The sequence below is a fragment of the Phyllobates terribilis genome, unplaced genomic scaffold (genome assembly GCF_046119375.1).
Source record: "Phyllobates terribilis strain yellow unplaced genomic scaffold, ASM4611937v1 Scaffold_3__8_contigs__length_932513732, whole genome shotgun sequence".
NCBI classification, from domain to species: Eukaryota; Metazoa; Chordata; class Amphibia; order Anura; family Dendrobatidae; genus Phyllobates; species Phyllobates terribilis.
In genome coordinates this window covers 293,037,651-293,061,414 of record NW_027362763.1, presented here as the reverse complement: position 1 = coordinate 293,061,414, position 23,764 = coordinate 293,037,651, and the positions used below count along the sequence as shown (strand labels likewise).

Genomic DNA, 23,764 nt, shown 5'->3' with positions numbered 1-23,764 from the left:
GCATCTCTAAAAAGGGGTTGACCAGGCAAAATAAAGATATTTCCGATGGGTTAGTATGCTAAAAAACAACAAAGGAAGCTATACTTGCCCCCTTGCACTTACCAACATCCAGTCTTGGTCAGTGTTTACTCCGGCAGGAAGTCGTCACCGCACACAGCGTCAGCAGGACCGCTGGGACCTGTGATTAGCTGCTTTCGTCAGATGGTGGCAGCGCATCTTTACTGACAGCAGATGACTTCCTGCCGATGTACAGGAGCTTCTCACTAAATTAGAATATCATCAAAAAGTTAAATTTATTTCAGTTCTTCAATCCAAAAAGTGAAACTCATATATTATATAGAGTCATTACAAATAGAGTGATCTATTTCAAATGTTTATTTCTGTTAATGTTGATGATTATGGCTTACAGCCAATGAAAACACAAGAGTCATTATCTCAGTAAATTAGAATAATTAACAAAAAACACCTGCAAAGGCTTCCTATGCGGTCCCTTAGTCTGTTTCAGTAGGCTCCACAATCATGGGGAAGACTGCTGACTTGACAGATGTCCAGAAGGCAGTCATTGACATACTCCACAAGGAGGGTAAGCCACAAAAGGTCATTGCTAAAGAAGCTGGCTGTTCACAGAGTGCTTTATCCAAGCATATTAATGGAAAGTTGAGTGGAAGGAAAAATTGTAGTAGAAAAAGGTGCACAAGTAACCGGGATAACGGCAGACTTGAAAGGATTGTTAAGAAAAGGCCATTCAAACATTTGGGGGAGATTCACAAGGAGTGGACTGCTGCTGGAGTCATTGCTTCAATAGTCACCACACACAGATGTATCCAGGACATGGGCTACAAGTGTCGCATTCATTGTGTGAAGCCACTCATGACCAATAGACAACGGAAGCGTCTTACCTGGGCCGAGGAGAAAAAGACCTGGACTGCTGCACAGTGGTCCAAGGTATTGTTTTCAGATGAAAGTAAATTTTGCATTTCATTTGGAAATCAAGGTCCCAGAGTCTGGAGGAAGAGTGGAGAGGCACACAATCCAAGCTGCTTGAGGTCTAGTGTGAAGTTTCCACAATCGGTCATGGTTTGGGGAGCCATGTCATCTGCTGGTGTAGGTCCACTGTGTTTTATCAAGACCAAAGTCAGCGCAGCCGTCTACCAGGAAATTTTAGAGCACTTCTTGCATCCCTCTGCCGACAAGCTTTTTGGAGATGGAAATTTCATTCTCCAGCAGGACTTGGCACCTGTCCACAGTGCCAAAAGTACCAATACCTGGTTTAAAAACAACAGAATCACTGTGCTTGATTGGCCAGCAAACTCGCCTGACCTTAACCCCATAGAGAATCTATGGGGTATTGTCAAGAGGAAGATGAGAGACACCAGACCCAACAATGTGTTACGCTCGAGCCTGGACTGACTGGCGTGAGCGTGATTAGTGATCCCACTGTACCATGAACCGAGGAGTGCCTGGAGGGGCGTAACTAAGTATCAACCCGATCCGACCAAGGTCGCACGGCAGCTTAGTCGACTCCGTGGACCAGGGAGGGAACCGAGCAGAGGGACCAGGTGCGACTCCAGGTCAGACCCCGGTCACAGTTGTTGACCCACACCGGGTAATGCAGGAACAGGCAGGTTAGACTGGCATACAGGCAGGTGGGTATTGGCAAGTACGGCTGGCATGAAGACAGGTGGGCACTGGCAAGCACGGCTGGTATGCAGACAGGTGGGCACTGGCAAGCACGGCTGGTATGCAGACAGAGATACTGGCAAGCACGGCAGGAGTGCAGACAGGGAGGTACTAGCAGGTTGAAGCGCAGGCTGGATAGGGTCCAGTACAGACTGGGAGACAGGTACAGAGCGGCAGATGCAGTAGACAAGCAGAGTAAAGCGAAACCGCCGGAGCGGAGGACAAGGCAGAGCAGAGAGGAACTGCTGGTGCGGTGAGCAAGCTGAGCGGAGCGAAAACCGCAGGTGCGGTGCGCAAGGCAGAGCAGAGCGGAAACGCCGGAGCGGTGGACAAGGCAGAGCAGAGAGAAACCGCAGGTGCGGTGGACAAGGCAGAGCAGAGCGGAACCGCCGGAGCGGTGGGAAAGGCAGAGCAGAGAGAAGCCGCCGGAGCGGTGGGCAAGGCAGAGCTGAGAGAAGCCGCCGGAGCGGTGGGCAAGGCAGAGCCGAGAGAAACCGCTGGTGCGGTGAGCAAGGCGGAGCAGAGAGAAACCGCTGGAGCGGTGGGTAAGGCAGAGCAGAGGGAAGCCGCCGGAGCGGTGGGCAAGACAGAGCGGAGCAAAACCGCAGGTGCGGTGGACAAGGCAGAGAGGACAGGGCTCTGTTCACATGGAACAGACTGGAAAATACAGGAAGATGGCTAGAACACAGGAGGAAGATACGGAGGAAGGGAAAAGGGACAAGTAGAACCAGATACACACAAGGTACTTCCTATGAAGTAACGAGTGGACACAAAACTCACAAACAGAAGTACAGAGACAACGAGTTGGAGCTAGGTGCAGGTTCAGATACTGCAGGAAAAGGGAAGGTACAGACATAGAGACAAACAGGTAACAGGCTAGGATACAGTTCAGACAGGAACTGCTACTGCAATGAGATACAAGAAAGAGCCTGGGTATACAGCCCCCAGAGTGGCGGAAACAGACTAGAAGTAACAGGCCTTGGTATACAGCCCCAAGAGTGGCGGAAACAGACTAGAAGTCAGAGATAACAGGTCTGGGTATGCAGCCCCCAGAGTGGTGGAAACAGACTAGAAACAGGACAGGGCTTGGCATTTCAGCAGCAAAGACTAACTGAGTGAAGGTGTTGCTCAGGCACCTCCTTCTGGGTAGAGGGGGTTTAAATATCCAGTGACTTAGGGGTGCCCCCACAGCAGCTATAAGAATCAGGAAGTAACCGGGCCACCGCCCTAAGCAGTCAGTCAAGAGACATGCACACAGCATGAACTGGAGCAAGGTTAGTAGGCTGGACTGACAGGTAAGATTGCGGTCATGCATAGTGGGAGGTGGTGCACTATGCAAGCAAGCCGCCAGGGATGTTACACAATGCAGAGGAGCTGAAGGCTGCTATCATAACACCTCAGCAGAGCCACAGGCTGATCGCCTCCATGTCACGCCGCATTGATGCAGTAACTGATGCAAAAGGAGCCCCGACCAAGTATTGAGTGCATTTACTGAACATACATTTCAGTAGGCCAACATTTCGGATTTTAAAATCATTTTTAAAGCTCTTGTTATAAAGTATTCTAATTTACTGAGATAATGACTTTTGTGTTTTCATTGGCTGTAAGCCACGATCATCAACATTAACAGACATAAACACTTGAAATAGAGCACTCTGTTTGTAATGACTCTACATAATATATGCGTTTCACTTTTTGTGTTGGAGAACTGAAATAAATTAACTTCTTGATGATATTCTAATTTTGTGAGAAGCACCTGTACACATAGACCACAGAACAGTCTGTGCTGGATCTTGGCAAGTGCAAGGAAAGGAGTAGATCTTCCTTTTTTATCTTTGAACATACTAAGCCACAGAGAAAGTCTTAATTTTTGCCCGGACAACCCACTTAATGCTTAACGTGTTGGAGGAGCTTACTTTTTTATTTTTTTAAATTTTGCATTGATAACAATTAATGACACACTGATGGTAAAATCTGACAGACTGACTAAAAATTGATTAAAATCTGAGTCAACACACTGATGAAAAAATGGTCCGTATGCAATACATAAAAAAAAAAAAAAGATAGAAATGTGAAACTGGTCTACCTTTCCTCTTTCTGAACGGTTTTAGGTTATGTTATCTGCTTTACTTCATCCTATTTTCTTTTTCCTCCTTTTATTTTACTTACACCTGAGACAGGCAGCACTGATCAGACACTGGCTGCATGATCTCAGCCAGGTATGTTATAGTCTGAAATGCTGCTTCTCCCCACCCGCTCCCCTGGAGTGACAGTTCTCTTCCTATACGCACGTACAGGGAGAGACCTGTCAGCCACTGGCAGATAAAAGCCGCTGGGCACCCACCAGTCTGACTAGTCCCAGCGCGACTTGGTCCCCTGGCGGCTTTTAAAATATGTATTTCTATAAAACGCCGCAGAGTTTTGAAGTCATACATACCTGGCTGAGGTCATGCAGCCAGTGCCTGATACATGCTGCCTGGTTCTCTTTAAGGGGTTGTCCAACAAAAAAGACCAGTGTAGGTGGCCTATGTCAAAAATAACATATGGGCAAAAATGTATTTTAAAATCCCTTGCTACCCCATACAAGTGGTTCCCTGAACCAAAGCCTACTGAGCTGCAGTGGTGACATGCTCTACTCAACAAGTAACTTCATCGCTATTAAAGGGTTTATCCAGGACTTTATGAAAAACAAAAAAAATGGGCCTAAACACTAACAGGCAGGTAATTGCTACTGACTGTCTGTTGTGCCCGGTGCCATCCTTCCCCGGCACAGAGCAGTCACAGACTGTTCTTGCCGGGGATTCAGCTGCCTCTGCTGACATCCTGTTGACAGAGCGGAGGCTTCTTTCCTGCTCCGCTCTGCTGATAGAGCGGGACTTCCGACGTCATTCTGATTGAAAGCTGGATTCCCGCTGCCTAACTGGGGGAGCTGGCTGTCAATCAGAATTACGTCTGAAGTCACGCCCCGTCGCATCAGTAGAGGCAGCTGAAGGGCCGAAGTAGCGGTCTGTGAGCACTCTGTGCTGGGGAAGAACAGGGGAAGAATAGCGCCGTGCCCAACAGGCAGGTAGGCACCAATTACCCGCTTGTTAGTGCTTAGGCACATTTTTTTGTTTTTCATAAAGTCCCAGCAAAGAGCAAGAGGGGGACCAAAAAATTGCAGCTTTTATTGTGCTGTTCAACAATGTCAGAAACCCCATGCGTGGCAGATCCTAGTAGTTTTGCCATTATACAGCCACGTGAAGCACATTCTACGTACATTCTTGTCCTTCTGTTTTAGGTGCCATGTTAAATGTGATATTTTATACTAACTTTGAATATAAAGTTCGGTGTTTTTGTTCCCTTTAGCCACTTTGTGCCAAATAGCATAGAAATTGTAATAACCAGATTGTGTAATGTTGGCCTCGTTCCAGGAGAACTAAAACTTTTGTAGTTCTGCTCTGATTGGAAGTGTAATTTCAGTGAACACAATTACGTGGACTATAATTGTAGCCATGGCACATTGCTCTTTGAAGCTGTAACCACTGGATTTCTAAACCGTATCTGCTAAGAGCTTGGATATTACAAATTGCGCAGTACCTAGTGGTGTTCATACTGTATCCCAGCCAAATAAAATGAATCATAACTATACGTCCTTAAAGCTATTGCGCCCCTGTCCAAATTTTACTATGACTTGATTCAACACATCTGGCTAATGAATGCCTTTAACATTGCATCATTACTCAAGATAATATTCAAAGTTCGGGGTGTTGACAAACTTCTACAAAATTCTATGGAACTGGTTTTATCCCCATTTACGTATTGGCACAGAAACAATACAGCCGGCATTTATTCCTAGCTCTAGATTTATTGTACTTTTACCATAAAATAGAATTTGCAGGAAATGATATTGCAATGGGAGGATGTACAACACTATCAACTGTTGGACTACAGTGTTAGCTGTTAGGAAATACTTTAGCTTCCAAAATCACTATTACATTATGCAATGTTAAAAGGCACCATAGAGGGAAAGCCATAAAAGGCACCATAGCAGGAAAGCCATAAAAGGCACCATAGAGGGAAAGCCATAAAAGGCACCATAGAGGGAAAGCCATAAAAGGCACCATAGCAGGAAAGCCATAAAAGGCACCATAGAGGGAAAGCCATAAAAGGCACCATAGAGGGAAAGCCATAAAAGGCACCATAGAGGGAAAGCCATAAAAGGCACCATAGAGGGAAAGCCATAAAAGGCACCATAGAGGGAAAGCCATAAAAGGCACCATAGAGGGAAAGCCATAAAAGGCACCATAGAGGGAAAGCCATAAAAGGCACCATAGAGGGAAAGCCATAAAAGGCACCATAGAGGGAAAGCCATAAATGGCACCATAGAGGGAAAGCCATAAATGGCACCATAAAGGGAAAACCATAAATGGCACCATAGAGGTAAACCATAAATGTCACCATAGAGGGAAAACCATAAATGGCACCATATAGGGAAAACCATAAATGGCACCATATAGGGAAAACCATAAATGTCACCATAGAGGGAAAACCATAAATGGCACCATAGAGGGAAAACCATAAATGGCACCATAGAGGGAAAACCATAAATGGCACCATAGAGGGAAAACCATAAATGGCACCATAGATGGAAACCCATAAATGGCACCATAGAGGGAAACCCATAAATGGCACCATAGAGGGAAACCCATAAATGGCACCATAGAGGGAAACCCATAAATGGCACCATAGAGGGAAACCCATAAATGGCACCATAGAGGGAAACCCATAAATGGCACCATAGAGGGAGAACCATAAATGGCACCATAGAGGGAAACCCATAAATGGCACCATAGAGGGAAACCCATAAATGGCACCATAGAGGGAGAACCATAAATGGCACCATAGAGGGAAAACCATAAATGGCACCATAGAGGGAAAACCATAAATGGCACCATAGAGGGAAAACCATAAATGGCACCACAGAGGGAAAACCATAAATGGCACCATAGAGGGAAAACCATAAATGGCACCATAGAGGGAAAACCATAAATGGCACCACAGAGGGAAAACCATAAATGGCACCATAGAGGGAAAACCATAAATGGCACCATAGAGGTAAAACTTGAATTCAGGAGTCTTTGTTTCGCAAATATTGATATTCATGCTTAGCATAAAGATTTCTCAGGGGACACTAAACACCTTCATACACATTAAGTTGACCCTTGACTATCCCTTAGACAGAATATCGATGTGATAGAAGGATTGGAAAGTTTCAACTTAAATGCCCGATCCTTTTGTTCTTATAGGAAAATAGCCCCTGCCAGAAGTTTTCTCCCCTCTCCACCTCACTGCAAGGAGTTTGCATGTTCTCCCCGTGTTTGCGTGGGTTTCCTCCGGGTTCTCCGGTTTCCTCCCACACTCCAAAGACATACTGATAGGGAATCTAGATTGTGAGCCCCGTTGGGGACAGCGACGATAATGTATGTAAAGCGCTGCGGAATATGTTAGCGCTATATAAAAATAAAGATTATTATTATAGTTAGAGCCCATGAGGAGCAGCAAGTGCCAAGTCTTTGAGCTGGCACTGCTGTTTATGTTGTTGTTCCGCTTTGTCAGACAGCCAATTACCAAATGCAGATGTGAACAGAGCCAAAACTCGGGCTACTTATTGACATAATAGTAGAAATCATATCATCACTATGGACAGTTTTATGTCCGAAATGCATTGTTTTTTGCCTTAATGTAATATTTTTAATGCACCTGGAACCTTATGAGGCTGTACTAATAAATTGGTTACGTTTTATGTCCTAACAGCTGGTTACCCATGTTTGCTCTACTGACATTCTGCACTCAAAAATCCCAAATGTTCTCACCCGTCCACACCAGAGTTGCAGTAGTTACATTCTTTCCCGAGAGGACCTGAGCCCTGTGGACATCACTGTAGGAGATCAGTTGTCTCTTATACAAGACCTGTGGCACTCATGGCTGGTACGGTGCATGCATGGATTTAGGGCTCTGCTTTTGTCATCACTGCTATAAAAGGGAATGCATTACAGAAAATCAGAGATCATTTCTCAACCTGACTACAATGATTTGATCAGGTTTTTCTCTCTGTACAGGAAAAGTTACATCATAACCACAATTAATTTTATGCTAAAATGTTGCTATTTTTGCTTTTAAGAAGACCAAGAAAATTAGAACAATGAATGAAAATGGTTCATTTTATTTCAGCACCTTCACTAATAAAAACAATATATTTTACAAAACCAGGTTTTATACATGTGCAATCATAATGGACTCTTGATCTGAGAATGTGCCAAAGAGCACAAGATGGGTATGTTCTCATGCGGCAGATAAGCTGTGGATTTTCCATCTGGATTTGTGGCTTTCACAGCATAATGCAGTAGCAGGAATGCGGGGGACATTTTACCATCTGAGGCGGAAACGGTTCTGTGGTGCAGGTATTATATCAACAGAATGTCAATTTTGTTGCGGATTTTCAGTTCTGTGAACAGGGTGTAATCAGTGTCAAAGCCAAAACAAAATCCGTGACTCATCTACATGTGACACATGCAGATTTTGTTGCAGTTTTTATTTAATGCAGATGCACAGTAAAATTTGTACAAGTGACCGTATTCTTTAGGTTACATTATAAAATAACACAGCTACTGGAAATAAGGTCAACTGGTTTCAAATAATATTCATTACTGGGTGGAAAGAAGGAGATGACATCATGGGACATCCTGATCAATTGGACTGGTGGAGTAGGACACCAAATCATAGTGGAAATTATATAGCATGAATCTTGAAATTAGATTTGTAAGGTGAAAACTTAATTCTCACAAAACCAACCAATCATACCGGAGGATAAACTGCATTTAACACACAATAATATCACATAGAATAACACTTTGAAAAACAAGATGTAACTGAGACGAGACTGAATGTTCCTAGGGAGGTGGAAGGCCGTAATGTTTACTTGTTTTTTCCTGCAGTCAGGTTTACCAGTTATGTATGGGGCTCCCGCGGCACCACCCTTGGCAGCTCAAGTGGCAAGATTAAAATAAGTCAAAACAAGTCTGCCAAGCATAGTTCAGTGATGTTAATTAACCCAAAGCCTTCGAAGACTTCTCCGCATGTGTCTGCAAGAATCAATTTTTAACCATATTAACCTGATCTGATGACAGAAGATACTCAAAGGTTTTACATTTCTTGATCCTGCAGTAACTGAGCTGCGAAATGTACAGTCTATGCATAATATAACCAGCGTGTTCACACCAGACACCCATAAGCCCCAGGTCTTTTCATTATTTTAAAGCCTGTCCCCCAGAAAGTATCAGGAAAAAACATATCGCTTACAGTACTGCTGCAGATTGCTTGCCGCTAGTGAGATTTGCAACACGTTTTGTAATTACACAGCAGATTACTATTAAATGAGCAACAGGTTTAATGGTGACATTGAGGGAAGGTTTGACATTCGAAGAAAAAGTCTGCTCTGCAAGGCTACATTGTGTCTATGCAAGACCAGCTCACAACATGATGGACAAGGGCTGCCTTCATGTACAACAAACATCTCGTTTTAGGATCAGTAAATTGTATTAACGGTAATGGAGGCAATTGGAGATTTTATGAAATACCTAATCAATATATAAAGCTGCTGCACAAGTTAATCAAAGATAAACTAATCCATCTCCAGCAAATCTATAAATTGTCACAACTGAGTTATATAAATACTTAATATTCATCAGCAGAATATGTAACGAGCCGCATTATCACGGGGAAAACACATGACCTCCAGTAAAAACCAATGGAAGTAAAATGACACGTTAGATCAATGTGGGTTGAACCCTTTATATTTGGTGGGATCGGTCCAACATTTAATGAATATTGGGTCATCCCACCCAACTCTCCACAGTTCATAGATGTTGGCGCAGTTGGATTTTTTAACATGCCGATTTTTTGGTTTTCAGGAAAGATAAGCTATTGCCAGAAATGGATTTCTTCATGTCAATTTTTTTACTTTTTTTCTTCGTTCTCAGGGAAGATAAGAGGCGCGTGACCAGCTTATTCCCCTCTCCACTGGCAGAGCAGCTGATTTTGGTGGAACCAAACAACTACTGTATCTACTGTGCATAGAGGCCCCCCCGGCTTCCCGATTATGGCAGATGATGGGAAAAGAAGTAATGGGAAGCTGGATTTCAACATGCCCAATCCTTTTATTCTCAGTAGAGACATATGGCTGCCAGAATGGTCTGGCAGTTGCTCACTTCTCTTTCTCTCCAGGCCAAACACATGCACTCTCAGCCAAGCCGAGCACACACGTGTATGAGAGTTGGGAGCAGGAGGGGACAGAAGGTAATGCTGTTGTCAGAGTCTAATGTGCTGTGCCAACCTTACAATAAGAACTGCTAATATCAGTGACACCTATGTATGGAAATTTACAGAAAATGTGAGAAAGTTGTGATCATAAGGGCGGATATTTTTCCTTTTGACTAGTTCTACAGAACACTATCTTTGAAGAAACAGTGGACCATATGCATCTGGCGCAGTAAATGTAGATAACAGAATTTAGGATTAGTGGCTCTTTAAATAAAGCACTGTAAATGGGACTCTATAAGAAACATTTAATTCCGTATTTTAGTGTAATAAGACCCTGGGTCATTGAAATAATTTATTGCTAGTAGTTGACAATACCGAATCTCTCTTGCACATGGAGAATGAAAGCCTTTATCCCATGTGATGAAATTCCAGACCATATGAACAAAATACCCATCATAAAGGAACAAAGGCATCTACTGTAACAAGTGCACAGGTGTGTGATCTTCACTGCCGCTCAATGGCTCTGTGGTGCAGGGAACAAATCACTGTGCCCTCTAGAAAGAAATTACTGAGCAGCAAAGGTCTGGCACTTTTTCTGCAGTGACCCATCAAAGGTCAACAAAACAATTATTAAGGCGGCAGTGAAGGGCTTCTGCCATCTTGTGAATAACACAGCACATGCTCTAAATCTACAATATACTCCATGGTAAAACCTGGTCTCCTATGTCTGAGAAATAGTCTGCAAGGAATGGGTCATAGCACATGTCCATCTCTATGAACATGTTGTAATATGGGGTGCATAAAAAAAAGACTTCTTCTGTGCTGTCTAATAAAAAGAAGTGCTTTAAAACTGCTGCAGTTCAGTATACACTTAAAGGGTTGTCCAAGAATAATAAAGTAAAGTAATAAAATGACCCCATCAAGTAATTCAATCAGCAGCCCATCCTAATCACGTGTCAGGACGGCTGCTGTCTGAAACCTGTGTGTCAACTGACAGAGGAGCTGTATAGTAAGCACAGCTGTGACAGGAGAAGAAATAAATCTTTTTGGCTGACTGACTGTGCTTGGAGGCTGAGACTGGAGAAAAAAATCTTTTGTGCTTACAGAGCTATATGTACTTACGATTCAGCTCCTGTTTCGTTGAAACACATGTCTTTGGAGCTGCGTTCCTTAACAATGAAGCCCGTCCTGACACGTGGCTAGGATGGGCTGACGTCTGTATTATGTAATGGGTCCTTTTTATTACATTCTAGAAGAACTCAATTAATCCTCCTTCTTCACCATTTACGGATGCCTCCTTCAAGGCTGTAAATTATACACTATAAGGACGTTTCACTCAGTCCTATTAAAGGGGATCTGTCTGTAGGATCAACCCTCCTAATCCGCCTATATAGGCACACAGGTCACAGGAAGCTGAATAAAATGATACCTTGACATCTACAATCTGATGCCTTATTCCAGAGAAATCCACGTTTGTCTTATATGTAAATGAGCTGTTCCAGGCTATGGGGCGGATGTTGCCTAGAAGATAACTCTGCCTCCAGAGCTTATTTTACATGAAGGAGGAGTTACCAGTGTGAGACAAGTAACTAACACAGAACAGGGGAAATTAACGTTGTCTTCTTGCAAACACATTGTTAGCGTTTCTCTGAGCTCTGCTGTATTGTAACAATATTGCAGCCCTGTCTGCCTGTGAGCTGGAAGCTGAGAGGAATCTGCAGATGTGTCAGTTATAATCACACACAGCTCTGCAGTGAGATCAGGAGAGCAGAGAGCGGCCATTACACATCACACTGGTAATTCCGCCTTCATGCAAAATAATATCTTCCAGGCACCATCCGCCCAGAGCCTGGAAGAGGTCATTTACATAAAGTTGTAAAAGATGATTCTCCACAACAAGACATCTGATATGTGGAATAGAGGTAGGACTTTTTTCAGCAGTCTATAACCTGTATGCCCATATTAATAGCTTAGATAGGTTGCAGTCTACCTTTACAAATATATTAGTGAAAGAGTGGGATAAGAGCTCACTTAATTAGAGCGTGGTCCTGGATCAGAACGCCACCATTGCAACAAGTCAGTTCATGAAATTTCTTCCTTTGCTAAAAATTCTACAATCAACTGTGAGTTTGGAATTATTGAAAAGTGGAAGCGTTTACAAACCACAGGAACTTAATAACAGAGTAGTTCCAAATCCTCCTGTGGCATTAACATCGGTGTAAAACTGTGAGCCGAAAGCTTCATGGCATGGGTTTCCATGGGTAAACAGTAGTGATGAGCGAGCATGCTCATTTAACCCTTTCGCCGAGCACACTTGGGTGCTTTCTGAGTATCTTCGGCGTGCTCGTATATTAAGTTCGAGTCCCTGCATCGGCATGATTTATGGCTGTTAGTCAGACTCAACACATGCAGAGATTGCTTGTTTGTTTGTCAGCCTCAATACATGTGAGGATTCCCTAACAAACAGGAAATCTCTGCATGTGTTGAGTCTGACTAACAGCAATAAATCATGCAGACGCAAGGACTCAAACTTAATATACGAGCACGTCGAAGATACTCGGAAAGCACCTGAGAGTGCTCGGCGAAAGGGTTAAACGAGCTCGTTCGCTCATCAGTAGGTGCATATAAGCCTTACATTACCAAACACAGTGCCAAGCATTGAACAGAGTAATGTGAAGCATACTGCTGGACTCTGGAGCAGTGCAAACATGTTCTATGGAGTGACGGCTACAAGTCTGATAGGCAGGTAAGGTTCTCCTGGCATTTGCCAAACCCATATTTGTCTGAATGTAAAGTTTGGTGTTGGAGGTGTAATGCTGTGGTAGTTTTTCAGGTGTTGGCCTAGGCCCATAGTTCCAGTGAAGCGAAATCTGCAGCATACCAGGACCTTGTGGATAATTGTATGCTTTCACGCAACAGATTGACAAGAGGAATGGTAACAAGTTGTCAATGAATTTATACATTTTAGAGAAAAGTAAGGAATGGAACAAAACAAACTTATGAAAAAAAGTTCTACAGTCTCCCTTTAGGTAATGCCCTTATTTAATAAATCATGGACATATGAGCTAAAAATGGGAAAGAGGGAAAATGTGGATCCCAGGACCCAACATCTGATTTTTAAGACATTTTTATAGAGCACAGGGTCACAAACAGCTCTTATAAGAGACTGAAAGACTTGCTATCAACTAGTTTTCCAAAAGGACTTTTTTCTTTCCTGTGACAAGCGTCCAATATTTTTAGTATAATTATTTCACTGTTAGACAGGAAAAAGAAATAAAGACTTCCATGCACATTTTTTCCAGGGCATGAATACCAGGTCAAAGAGTCCATTCCCTTCCTGTGCAGTCACATACACCCCAGCAAAGACAAAATTATAATCTTCCGAAATAATTTGTATTCTGGCAGAATTCCATGTGTTAGCCAGTCCAAAGAACACAGGGAGCGTTGCCTGCCTCAGGAACACTGTCTACTCTTAATTAAGTTGAGTCAAAAGGTAAAGCTGCCAAATCCAAAATACATGATTCACTATTACTAAGCCAGTATATATTAGATTAACTGAGGGACATTTTGCTCTCATATTGATAAAAGCCACCATACTTCACCCCGAATGATTTCCCTTATGAATAACAGGTTGTCACATCCACACCCGTTTATAAAACCACTGGAAGTGACGTCAGCATTGCTTGCCCACCTCCTAGTTTTACAATGAAAGGTTATGTATATATCCCCTATTCATAGTACGGGGATGACTTACTGATCGCGGTGGTCCAACTGCAGGACCATCACTGATCCCGATAACAAACATGCACACCTCAGCTTCATTCACCCTCCGTGGGCCTGCCAGCGATGGCCAAGTTCAGTGCTCCGGTTTCCCAGGCAGGCGCAAAGACAATGAATGAAGCGGCCGTACGAATACTTGGCCTCCATTTATAAACTAAACTGAACTATAACCTGCTGCACAAAAGACTCTTTTTTTTGCTTTTCATACTTTACCTCCATTCAGACCGGGATCTACAGAGAGCCGATTTTGGGATCAATGGGGATTCCAATGGTCAGACTCCCAGCAATATGTAAAAAACAGGTGATCACTTATACAGTTGTGCTCAAAAGTTTACATACCCTGGCAGAATTTTTCCTTTCTTGGCCTTGTTTCAGAGAATATGAATGGTAACAAAAAAACTTTTTCTCCATTCATGGTTACTGGTTGGGTGAAGCCATTTATTGACAAACTACTGTTTTTCTCTTTTTAAATCTTAATGACAACCAAAAACATCCAAATGACCCTGAACAAAAGTTCACATACCGTAGTGATTTTGGCCTGATAACATGCACAGAATTTGACACAAATGGGTTTGAATGGCTACTAAAGGTAACATCCTCACCTGTGACCTGTTTGCTTGTAATCGGTGTGTGTGCATAAAAGCTGAGTGAGTTTCTGGGATCGAGACAGACTCATGCATCTTTCATCCAGCCACTGACGTTTCTGGATTGTGAGTCATGGGACTCAACGGATCCACAGGAAAAGGTAGTTGAACTGTGTAACACAGGAAGGGATACAAAAAAATATCCAAGGAATTGATAATGCCAGTCAGCAGCGTTCAAACTGTGATTAACAAATGGAAAATCAGGGGCTCTGTAAAAACCAAACCACGGTCAGGTAGACCAACAAAAATTTCGGACACAACTGCCAGGAAAATTGTTCGGGATGCAAAGAAAAACCCACAAATAACATCAGCTGAAATTCAGGACTCTCTGAAAACTAGCGGTGTGGCTGTTTCAAGATGCACAATAAGGAGGCACTTGAAGAAAAATGGGCTGAATGGTCAAGTCGCCAGAAGAAAGCCATTACTGTACAAATGCCACAAAGTATGTCACCTACAATACGCCAAACAGCACAGAGACAAGCCTCAAAACTTCTGGAACAAGGTAATTTGGAGTGATGAGACCAAAATTTAACTTTTTGGCCACAACCATAAATGTTACATTTGGAGAGAGGTCAACAAGGCCTATGATGAAAGGAACACCATTCCTACTTTACAGCATGGAGGTGGATCACTGATGTTTTGGGGATGTGTGAGCTACAAAGGCACAGGAAACTTAGTAAAAGTTGAAGAAAAGATGAATGCAGCACGTTATCAGCAAATACTGGAGGCAAATTTGAACTCATCAGCCCAGAAGCTGCGCATGGGACGTACTTGGACGTTCCAACATGAGAACGATCCAAAACACAAGGCCTGTCATTGGCTAAAGCAGAACAAAGTGAAGGTTCTGGAGTGGCCATCTCAGTCTCCTGACCTCAATATCATTGAGCCACTATGGGGAAATCTCAAGCGCGCAGTTCATGCCAGACAGCCGAGGCTTTTTGCCAAAAAGAATGGGCAGCTTTACCATCTGAGAAAATAAAGAACCTCATCCACAACTACCACAAAAGACTTCAAGCTGGCATTGATGTTAGAGGGGGCAATACACGGTATTAAGAACTAGGGTATGTGAACTTTTGATCAGGGTAATTTGGATGTTTTTGGTTGTCATTAAGATTTAAAAAGAGAAAACACAGTAGTTTGACAATAAATGGCTTCACACAACCAATAACCATGAGTGGAGAAATTTTTTTTTTGTTATCACTCATATTCTCTGAAACAAGGCCAAGAAAGGAAAAATTCTGCCGGGGTAACTAAATTTTTGAGCACAATTGTACATCTGGAACACACCTTTAAGGCCAGTTTTACAAATGTGCATTTTAGCGCCCACATAATAGCCACGGCCAGCGGTCTAATAACCCAAGCTAACAAAATCAAAACACTCCTATTAGCCTACATTTTTTATAAAATCCTAAACTTGCTCTGCTTCCATTTGTCTCCCATTTGCTTAGCCCTTCACTTTTTTGCCTAAATCGCTCATGGATGCTACAGAGCGATATCATAACTAGGCGTTTTTAGTTGCAATCAATGATCTTTATGGAGACAGAGTTTATGTGGTCAATGTGTTCAGCAGTCCTGAGCGGCTTATGTTGTGTACTCGGGCAGAGCCGCTGAGCTCACTTATTGGCTGCAGCGCTGCTGATGTTATGTCGGTGCTGCAGATAATAAGCGTGAGCAATGGCGGAGACTCAACGCTGGACCCGAGAAGGATTACTAAAGAACATTTTTTTTTTTTTTTTAAAGAAAAACTAGCCTTGCCTGGGGACGGAGGTTTTCTGAAACCGTAAAACTGTTTTTAAAAAAAATTTCTTTTTGTTAATACCATACGTTGTTTAAATAGGGAGAAAGGAATAATATGTTTTCTTGACATCCTCATTTGTTTTGGCAAAATTATACATTACATTTTATTTCCGGTTGCCTATACGATGCCTACATATTCTGCAGTATTGTACAAATATCATCCCCACTCACATCAGTCTGTATCCCAATTGTGGAGTAAAATCTACTTAATGAAAGGAAATTGCCCTAGTGTGGGCCATGAAATTAGCGTCAGAGAAAACCAGCATACCAAAAGACAACAGACATACAAAAGGAAAAAAAACACAAAAACTCTGTATGGATGTGTTCGTTGGTCAGATGCAGAAACCGCAGTGCTGCAAAGCATCAGCTGGAATTAATATTACTTTATTTTTTAATTGTTATAGACCACCATGTATCAAGTCAGAAAGAATTCCATAGTTTTTGCATGCACATTCTCATTGTGGGCTCTCGTGCTCTATTCCTTTCACCAGGTGGAGAATAAGAATCTTTACTCACACGCAACAACATGTATATGCAGAGATATGTAGCACTTGCCAAGTAAAGATGAATGAAAGAATATTTGGAAAAGTGGAGATCAAACACAAGAATGTTAGCACAGAAACTGCTTTTAAAAGCAAATTTAATTCATTTGCAAGCTGTACAAGTGCCACACCTGCTCCAAAATCCTGCACTTGTGTTATACAGAACAAGGTCTCTGTGCAAAGAAATGGAGTTAGGCTGTGTGCCCACGATGCGTTTTTTAAGTGTTTCTGCAGCGGCAATTCCGCTGCAGAAACGCTTAAAAAACGCTTGGTAGAAGGCCTGCCATGTTCCCCAATGATAATCTGCATGTGCTGTGCACATGCTGCGGAAATTTCCGCTGCGGATTATCATTGCAGAAAAACACACAGCACTACCAATTATTTTGCGGAAGCACTGCATTTTCGCCGCCATTGACTTTCATTGGACCGCATGTAATCCGCATCACTGGATCTGTACATGCGGATAACATGCGATTCAATGTGCGGATGGTACCCGGGTCTGGAGAAGAGGAGACTCTGCTCCGGACCTGGGTACCATAGAACCTGTAAAAAAAAGAATAAAATAAAAAATAAATATTATACTTACCTTCTGATGGCCCCCGGTCTCCTTGTCTTCACTTGCCGGCAGATCGTGGTGGACTGAAGGACCTGCGCTGATGTCATAGTCATGTGATGGCAGGTCCACCAGTGTACCGTGAGCTGCCGGCAAGCCAGGAGGGATAGAATAAAGACTCCGGGGGCCATCAGAAGGTAAGTATAGATTTTTATTTTTATTTTTTAACATTCTTTCGTTCACACTAAATAAATCCATGCCATTTGCATGGATTTATATAGTGTGACCAAGTTGTCAAGCACTTTCCAAGTGATGCTAAAATCGCTTGGAAAGCGCTTGTCAACCCGCATGCGGAAATGCATGTGAAGAACGCTTCACATCCGCATGTCCCTGGCAGGAAAAGCGCATGTACAATCCGCATGTACAATCCGCATGTGTTTTTTCTGCCAGGGAGATGCAGAAACGCTCAGGAAAAAATCCGGAGCATTTCTGCATCGTGGGCACATCGCCTTAAGGAGACAAAGTAGGAGTATATCTAATTACAAAGAAAAAAAAGGTGCCCGACTCTAAAGCTGGCCATAGACAGTACTTATTTGTCAAAAAATCTGCAGACTATCTAATCTCTACAGGACTCCCAAACCCTGACAAAATGCAACATTGGGGAGGAGTATAAAATCAGACAGGTTGGATTACTTGTATTCGATTCGGACTTTTCACCAACACCAATGTTCATTGTCAGGAAGCTGCCAATCAGTGGTGGGGGCGGAGTTAGACAGATTAGCCTGAATGGCCTGCATGTAACACCTAGTCCAGCAGTGATCATCTCCTGCTCATAAACCACTGATTGCATTGAAACAACAGCAGGCTGCTGAGCAAGTTACACATCTCGGGTATCTGGTTGTCTGCTCCTATATTATGCTGTTCTCAGATTAAATAGCAAAAAAACAGCTGACAGATTCCCTTTAAGATTTTCCAACCCCATGGTATTATCCCACCGATATTAAAACTTTAAAAGATGGCACAATACAGTAAGGCCTGGCACTCACCAAACCTAAACTCATCCATCAGACTGCCAGATAGAGAAGTGCAATCCATCACTCTACAAAATACGTTTTCTCTCATCAAGACACGGCTGCTTTACGCCACTCCATCCAATGCCTGGCATTGTGCTTGGTGATTTAAGGTTTGCACGCAGCTAAGAATGGGAAATACATGCCGTAAAGCTACCTGTGCATCAATTTTGTGCTGATGTTATCAAAGTGTTGGCAGCTTTTACACACTGTGTGTCTCAGCACGTGACGACCCCATTTTGTAATTTTACGTGGTCTGCCACTTTGCAGGAGAGTTGCTGTGGCTCCTATAGGCTTCCACTTTTCAATAATATCACTTATAGTTTATTGTGGAATATTTTGAAGGGAAAAAAAATTAATGAACAGACTTGTTACAATGGTGACATACTATTACAGGGCCACACTCTAACTCAATGATTCCTTTGAGGTCTGAGTGCTTAGTTCATAATATAAGTACTAAAATTTGGAAATTTTAGGGTCATTTGATCTACACCTGTGGGCTAACCTCTGAAATATTTACTTCTCACAGCAGGAGGTAGCACTGCAAGGAACACAAGGGCCACATGTATGTATATGTATGTGTATATGTATGTGGCTTCTTAGAGGACACTGTAGTAACGGCTGTAGTAATGGCACAAGCATGCTAAGGAGAAACCAGAGCACAATCTCGTATAAAAAAATGCAACTGAAAAGTAAATCTATAGATTATTTAGAGAATGTAGTATGAAAAAAAATTACTTCCTGTCATTTAATATAGCATAGGAAACTTTCATTTCCCAAACAGCATGACACATCCTGCACCAAATGGTAAGCAGCTCACAATACGGTCAATGATTACCAAAGGGAAAAAAGGATTCGTTAAAAAAAAAAAAATTCTAATAATTCTTGTTAAAACTGAAAATGTCTGCGTACTTAGGATCCTTCCTGACCTCATATGGAGTGTGAATAAATGTACAGATACAACCCCATTTCCTGTGACTTATATGGCTCCGTTATGACACATGAATCACACACTTGCTGTTCGGATCCCAGTGGACATACATACAGGAAACACATACATACCTTGCGTGTCTTGCTCATTTGACTTTGGACTGCTCCTCGCCCTGCGTTCGGTTTTTTTAAGTCCAGCGACACTGCCCATTCCTCCACAGCTGGCTCCATTGTGAGCTTTGCCATTTCCATTATACATAGTCGTACAGTTTCCCGAATAGTTCTTGTATATTGTGGATGGAGGACTATTCAACCGGTTTTGTCTATCGATCTGCTTGAGCTTTTTGTGTTGAGGCTTGCAATACTGGTCTTCTCGAGTGATGTAACTGGACATCCCAAACAGTGGTATAATTTCTGAACACAGAGAAATAGGGACTACTATAAGATATCACACTTTAGGTGCTAGTATTCATGCAATAATAGAAGTTAAGATCTGTTAAACCACAGCTGCGCTTTGGGATCATTTCTTTACCTCAATATCAAACTCCTGGAGAACCCCTTTAATATTGCCAGGAGAGGAACAAGGCAAAAGGCAGAAGGAGACAATATAGACAATTAAATTCCAACTTTCAGCAGAACAATTAAATGGGTTGTCCACTACTCGGACAACAGCTTCTCAATTGCTATTGTGCGCTGTGTAAAATAATAACAGCCTATACTCACTTCCAGAGTCAGCGCCATTCCAGCCATAACTTGAAAACTGAACCAGGAAGAATTGAGAGCTGCTGCTTCTAACCTGTCCCAAATATCAGTTACGTCCGCAGAAAGTGAGAGACAAGCGGCCGCTGATTGGCTTTTGGGCTCGAGTGATAGAACGTCAGTCATAGTTACACATGTGGTCAAAATTGTTGGTACCTCTCGTTTAATGAAAGAAAAAACACAATGGTCACAGAAATAACTTGAATCTGACAAAAGTAATAATAAATTAAAAATCTATGAAAATGAACAAATGAAAGTCAGTCATTGTTTTTCAACCCTGCTTCCACAGAATTATTAAAAAAAATTAAACTCATGAGATAGGCCTGGACAGAAATAATGGTACCCATGAAAATAATGTGACAAAAGGGACATGTTAAATCAAGTTGTGTCGACTAATTAGCATCACAGGTGTCTACAATCTTGTAATCAGCCAGTGGGTCTGTTTATAGGGCTACAGATACTCACTGTGCTGTTTGGTGACATGGTGAGTACCACACTCAACATGGACTAGAGGAAGCAAAGGAAAGAGTTGTCTCAGGAGATTAGAAAGAAAATTATAGACAAGCATGTTAAGGTAAAGGTTATAAGACCATCTCCAAGCAGCTTGATGTTCCTGTGACTACAGGTGCACATATTACTCAGAAATTTAAGATCCATGGGACTGTAGCCAACCTCCTTGGAAGTGGCCACAGGAAGAAAATTGATGACAAATGAAAGAGACAGATTATACGAATGGTAACAAAAGAGCCCAGGATAACTTCTAAAGAGATTAAAGGTGAACTTCAAGCTCAAGGAACATCAGTTCCTTGAGATCACACCATCCATCGTTGTTTGATCCAAAGTGCACTTCATGGGAGAAGACCAAGGAGAACACTATTGTTGAAAAAAAAATATCATAAAAAAAGCCAGACTGGAATTTGCCAAACTACATGTTGACAAGCCACAAAGCTTCTGGGAGAATGTCCTATGGACAGATGAGACAAAAATGGAAGTTTTTGGCAAGGTACATCAGCTCTATGTTCACAGATGGAAAAATGAAGCATATCAAGAAAAGAAAACTATCCCTACTGAGAAACATGGAGGAGGCTCTGTAATGTTCTGGGGCTGCTTTGCGGCATCTGGCACAGGGTGTCTTGAATCTGTGCAGGGTACAATGAAATCTCAAGACTATCAAGGGATTTTAGAGAGAAATGTGCTGCCCAGTGTCAGAAAGCTTGGTCTCAGTTGCAGGTCATGGGTCTTGCAACAGGATAATGACCCAAAACACACAGCTAAAAACACCCAAGAATGGCTAAGAGGAAAACACTGGACTATTCTAAAGTGGCTTTCTATGAGCCCTGACCTAAATCCTATTGAGCATTTTTGGAAAGAGCTGAAACATGCCGTCTGGAAAAGGCAACCTTCAAACACGAGACAACTGGAGCAGATTGCTCATGAGGAGTGGGCCAAAATATCTGTCGAGAGGTGCAGAAGTCTCATTGACAGTTACAGGAATCGTTTGATTGCAATGATTGCCTCAAAAGGTTGTTGAACAAAATATTAAGTTAAGAGTACCATCATTTCTGTCCAGGCCTATTTCATGAGTTTCATTTTTATAAAAATTCTGTGGAAGCAGGGTTAAAAAGCAATGTCTGACTTTCATTTGTTCATTTTCATAGATTTTTAATTTATTATTACTTTTGTCAGATTCAAGTTATTTCTGTGACCATTGTGGGTTTTTCTTTCATTAAAAGAGGGGTACCAACAATTTTGACCACATGTGTACATGGGTTAAATAAAGACCCCGGTCCATCAAGTTCAACCTTTCTCCACCAATTATACATTTTATCACTAAATTATCTATAACCCACAATGTTATGTGTAATGAGGAAATCATCCAGCCCTTTTTTAAAAGCTGTTATAGTGTCGGCCATCACTACCTCTTGTGACCGGCATTCCACAGTCTGACTGCTCTGACTGTAAAGAACCCTTTCCTATTTAGCTGCCGGAATCGCCTTTCTTCTATCCATAATGAGTGCGCCCTCTGGTCCTTAGTATGGTCTTGGGAAGGAATAAGTCATGTGCCATTCCTTTGTATTGACCACACATACAGTGCATTGTGAAAGTATTTGGCCCCCTTGAACTTTTCTACCTTTTGCCACATTTCTGGCTTCAAACATAAAGATTAGGGTTGAGCGAATATGTTCTGTCAGAGTATGCTCGGGCCGAGCTCCGAGTATTTATAGCTGCTCGGTCATATGGTTGAATCGCTCCCGTGTGCATGATTTGCGACTGTTTGACAGCTTTATTACATGTGAGGAATGTGTAAGAAATAGACATTCCTCACATGTAATAAAACGGTCAGTCGCAAATCATGCACAAGGGAGCGATTCAACCATATCACCGAGCAGCTATACATACTCGGAGCTCGGCCCGAGCATACTCGGCGAAAGGGTTAATAGAACATACTCGCTCAACACTAATAAAGATATAAAATTCAAATTTTTTTGGGAAGAATCAACAAGTGGGACACAATTGTGAAGTGGAGCAAAATTTATTGGATGTTTTAAACTTTTTTAACAAATTAAAAACTGAAAAGTGGGGCATGCAATATTATTCGGCCCCCTTGAGTTAAAACTTTGTAGCGCCACCTTTTGCTGCGATTACAGCTGCAAGTCGCTTGGGGTATGTCTCTATCAGTTTTGCACACCAAGAGGCTGAAATTCTTGCCCATTCTTCCTTGCAAAACAGCTCAAGCTCATTGAGGTTGGATGGAGGGCGCTTGTGAATAGCAGTTTTCAGCTCTTTCCACAGATTCTCGATTGGATTCAGGTCTGGACTTTGACTTGGCCATTCTAACACCTGGATACGTTTATTTTTGAACCATTCCATTGTAGATGTTGCTTTGTTTGGGATCATTGTCTTGTTGGAAGATAAATCTCCGTCCCAGTCTCAGGTCTTTTGCAGACTCCAACAGGTTTTCTTCCAGAATGGTCCTGTATTTGGCTCCGTCAGTTTTCCCATCAATTTTAACCATCTTCCCTGTCCCTACTGAAGAAAAGCAGACCCAAACCATGATGCTGCCACCACATTAGACAGTGGGGATGTTGTTTTGAGGGTGATGAGCTGTGTTGCTTTTACGACCAAACATATCGTTATGCATTGTGGCCAAAAAGTTCGATTTTGGTTTCATCTGACCAGAGCACCTTATTCCGCATGTTTGGTGTGACTCCCAGGTGGCTTGTGGCAAACTTCAAACAAGACTTTTTATGGATATCTTTGAGAAATGACTTTCTTTTTGCCACTCTTCCATAAAGGCTAGATTTGTGCAGTGTACGACTGATTGTTGTCCTATGAACAGACTCTCCCACCTCAGCTGTAGATCTCTGCAGTTCATCCAGAGTGATCATGGGCCTTTTGGCTGCATCTCTGATCAGTCTTCTCCTTGTTCGAGATGAAAGTTTAGAGGGACGGCCGGGTCTTGGTAGATTTGCAGAGGTCTGATACTCCTTCCATTTCAATATGATCGCTTGCACAGTGCTCCTTGAGATGTTTAAAACTTGGGAAATCTTTTGGTATCCAAATAAGGCTTTAAGCTTCACAACAACAGTATCTCGGACCTTCCTGGTGTGTTCCTTGGTCTTCATGATTCTCTCTGCACTTGAAACAGAACCCTGAGACTATCACAGAGCAAATGCATTTATAAGGAGACTTGATTACACACAGGTG

General features: G+C 42.4%; 1 protein-coding gene across 2 annotated transcripts in view; it reads right to left on the bottom strand.

Moving 5' to 3' along the window:
* Positions 1-23,764, bottom strand: part of FNDC3B (fibronectin type III domain containing 3B) — a 413,666-nt gene that overhangs the window by 189,178 nt on the left and 200,724 nt on the right. For both annotated transcript variants that reach the window (XM_073674905.1, XM_073674906.1), the window contains exon 6: positions 19,430-19,711. In XM_073674905.1, coding sequence (XP_073531006.1) covers positions 19,430-19,711 — 282 coding nt within the window. The remainder of the gene's footprint in view (positions 1-19,429; positions 19,712-23,764) is intronic.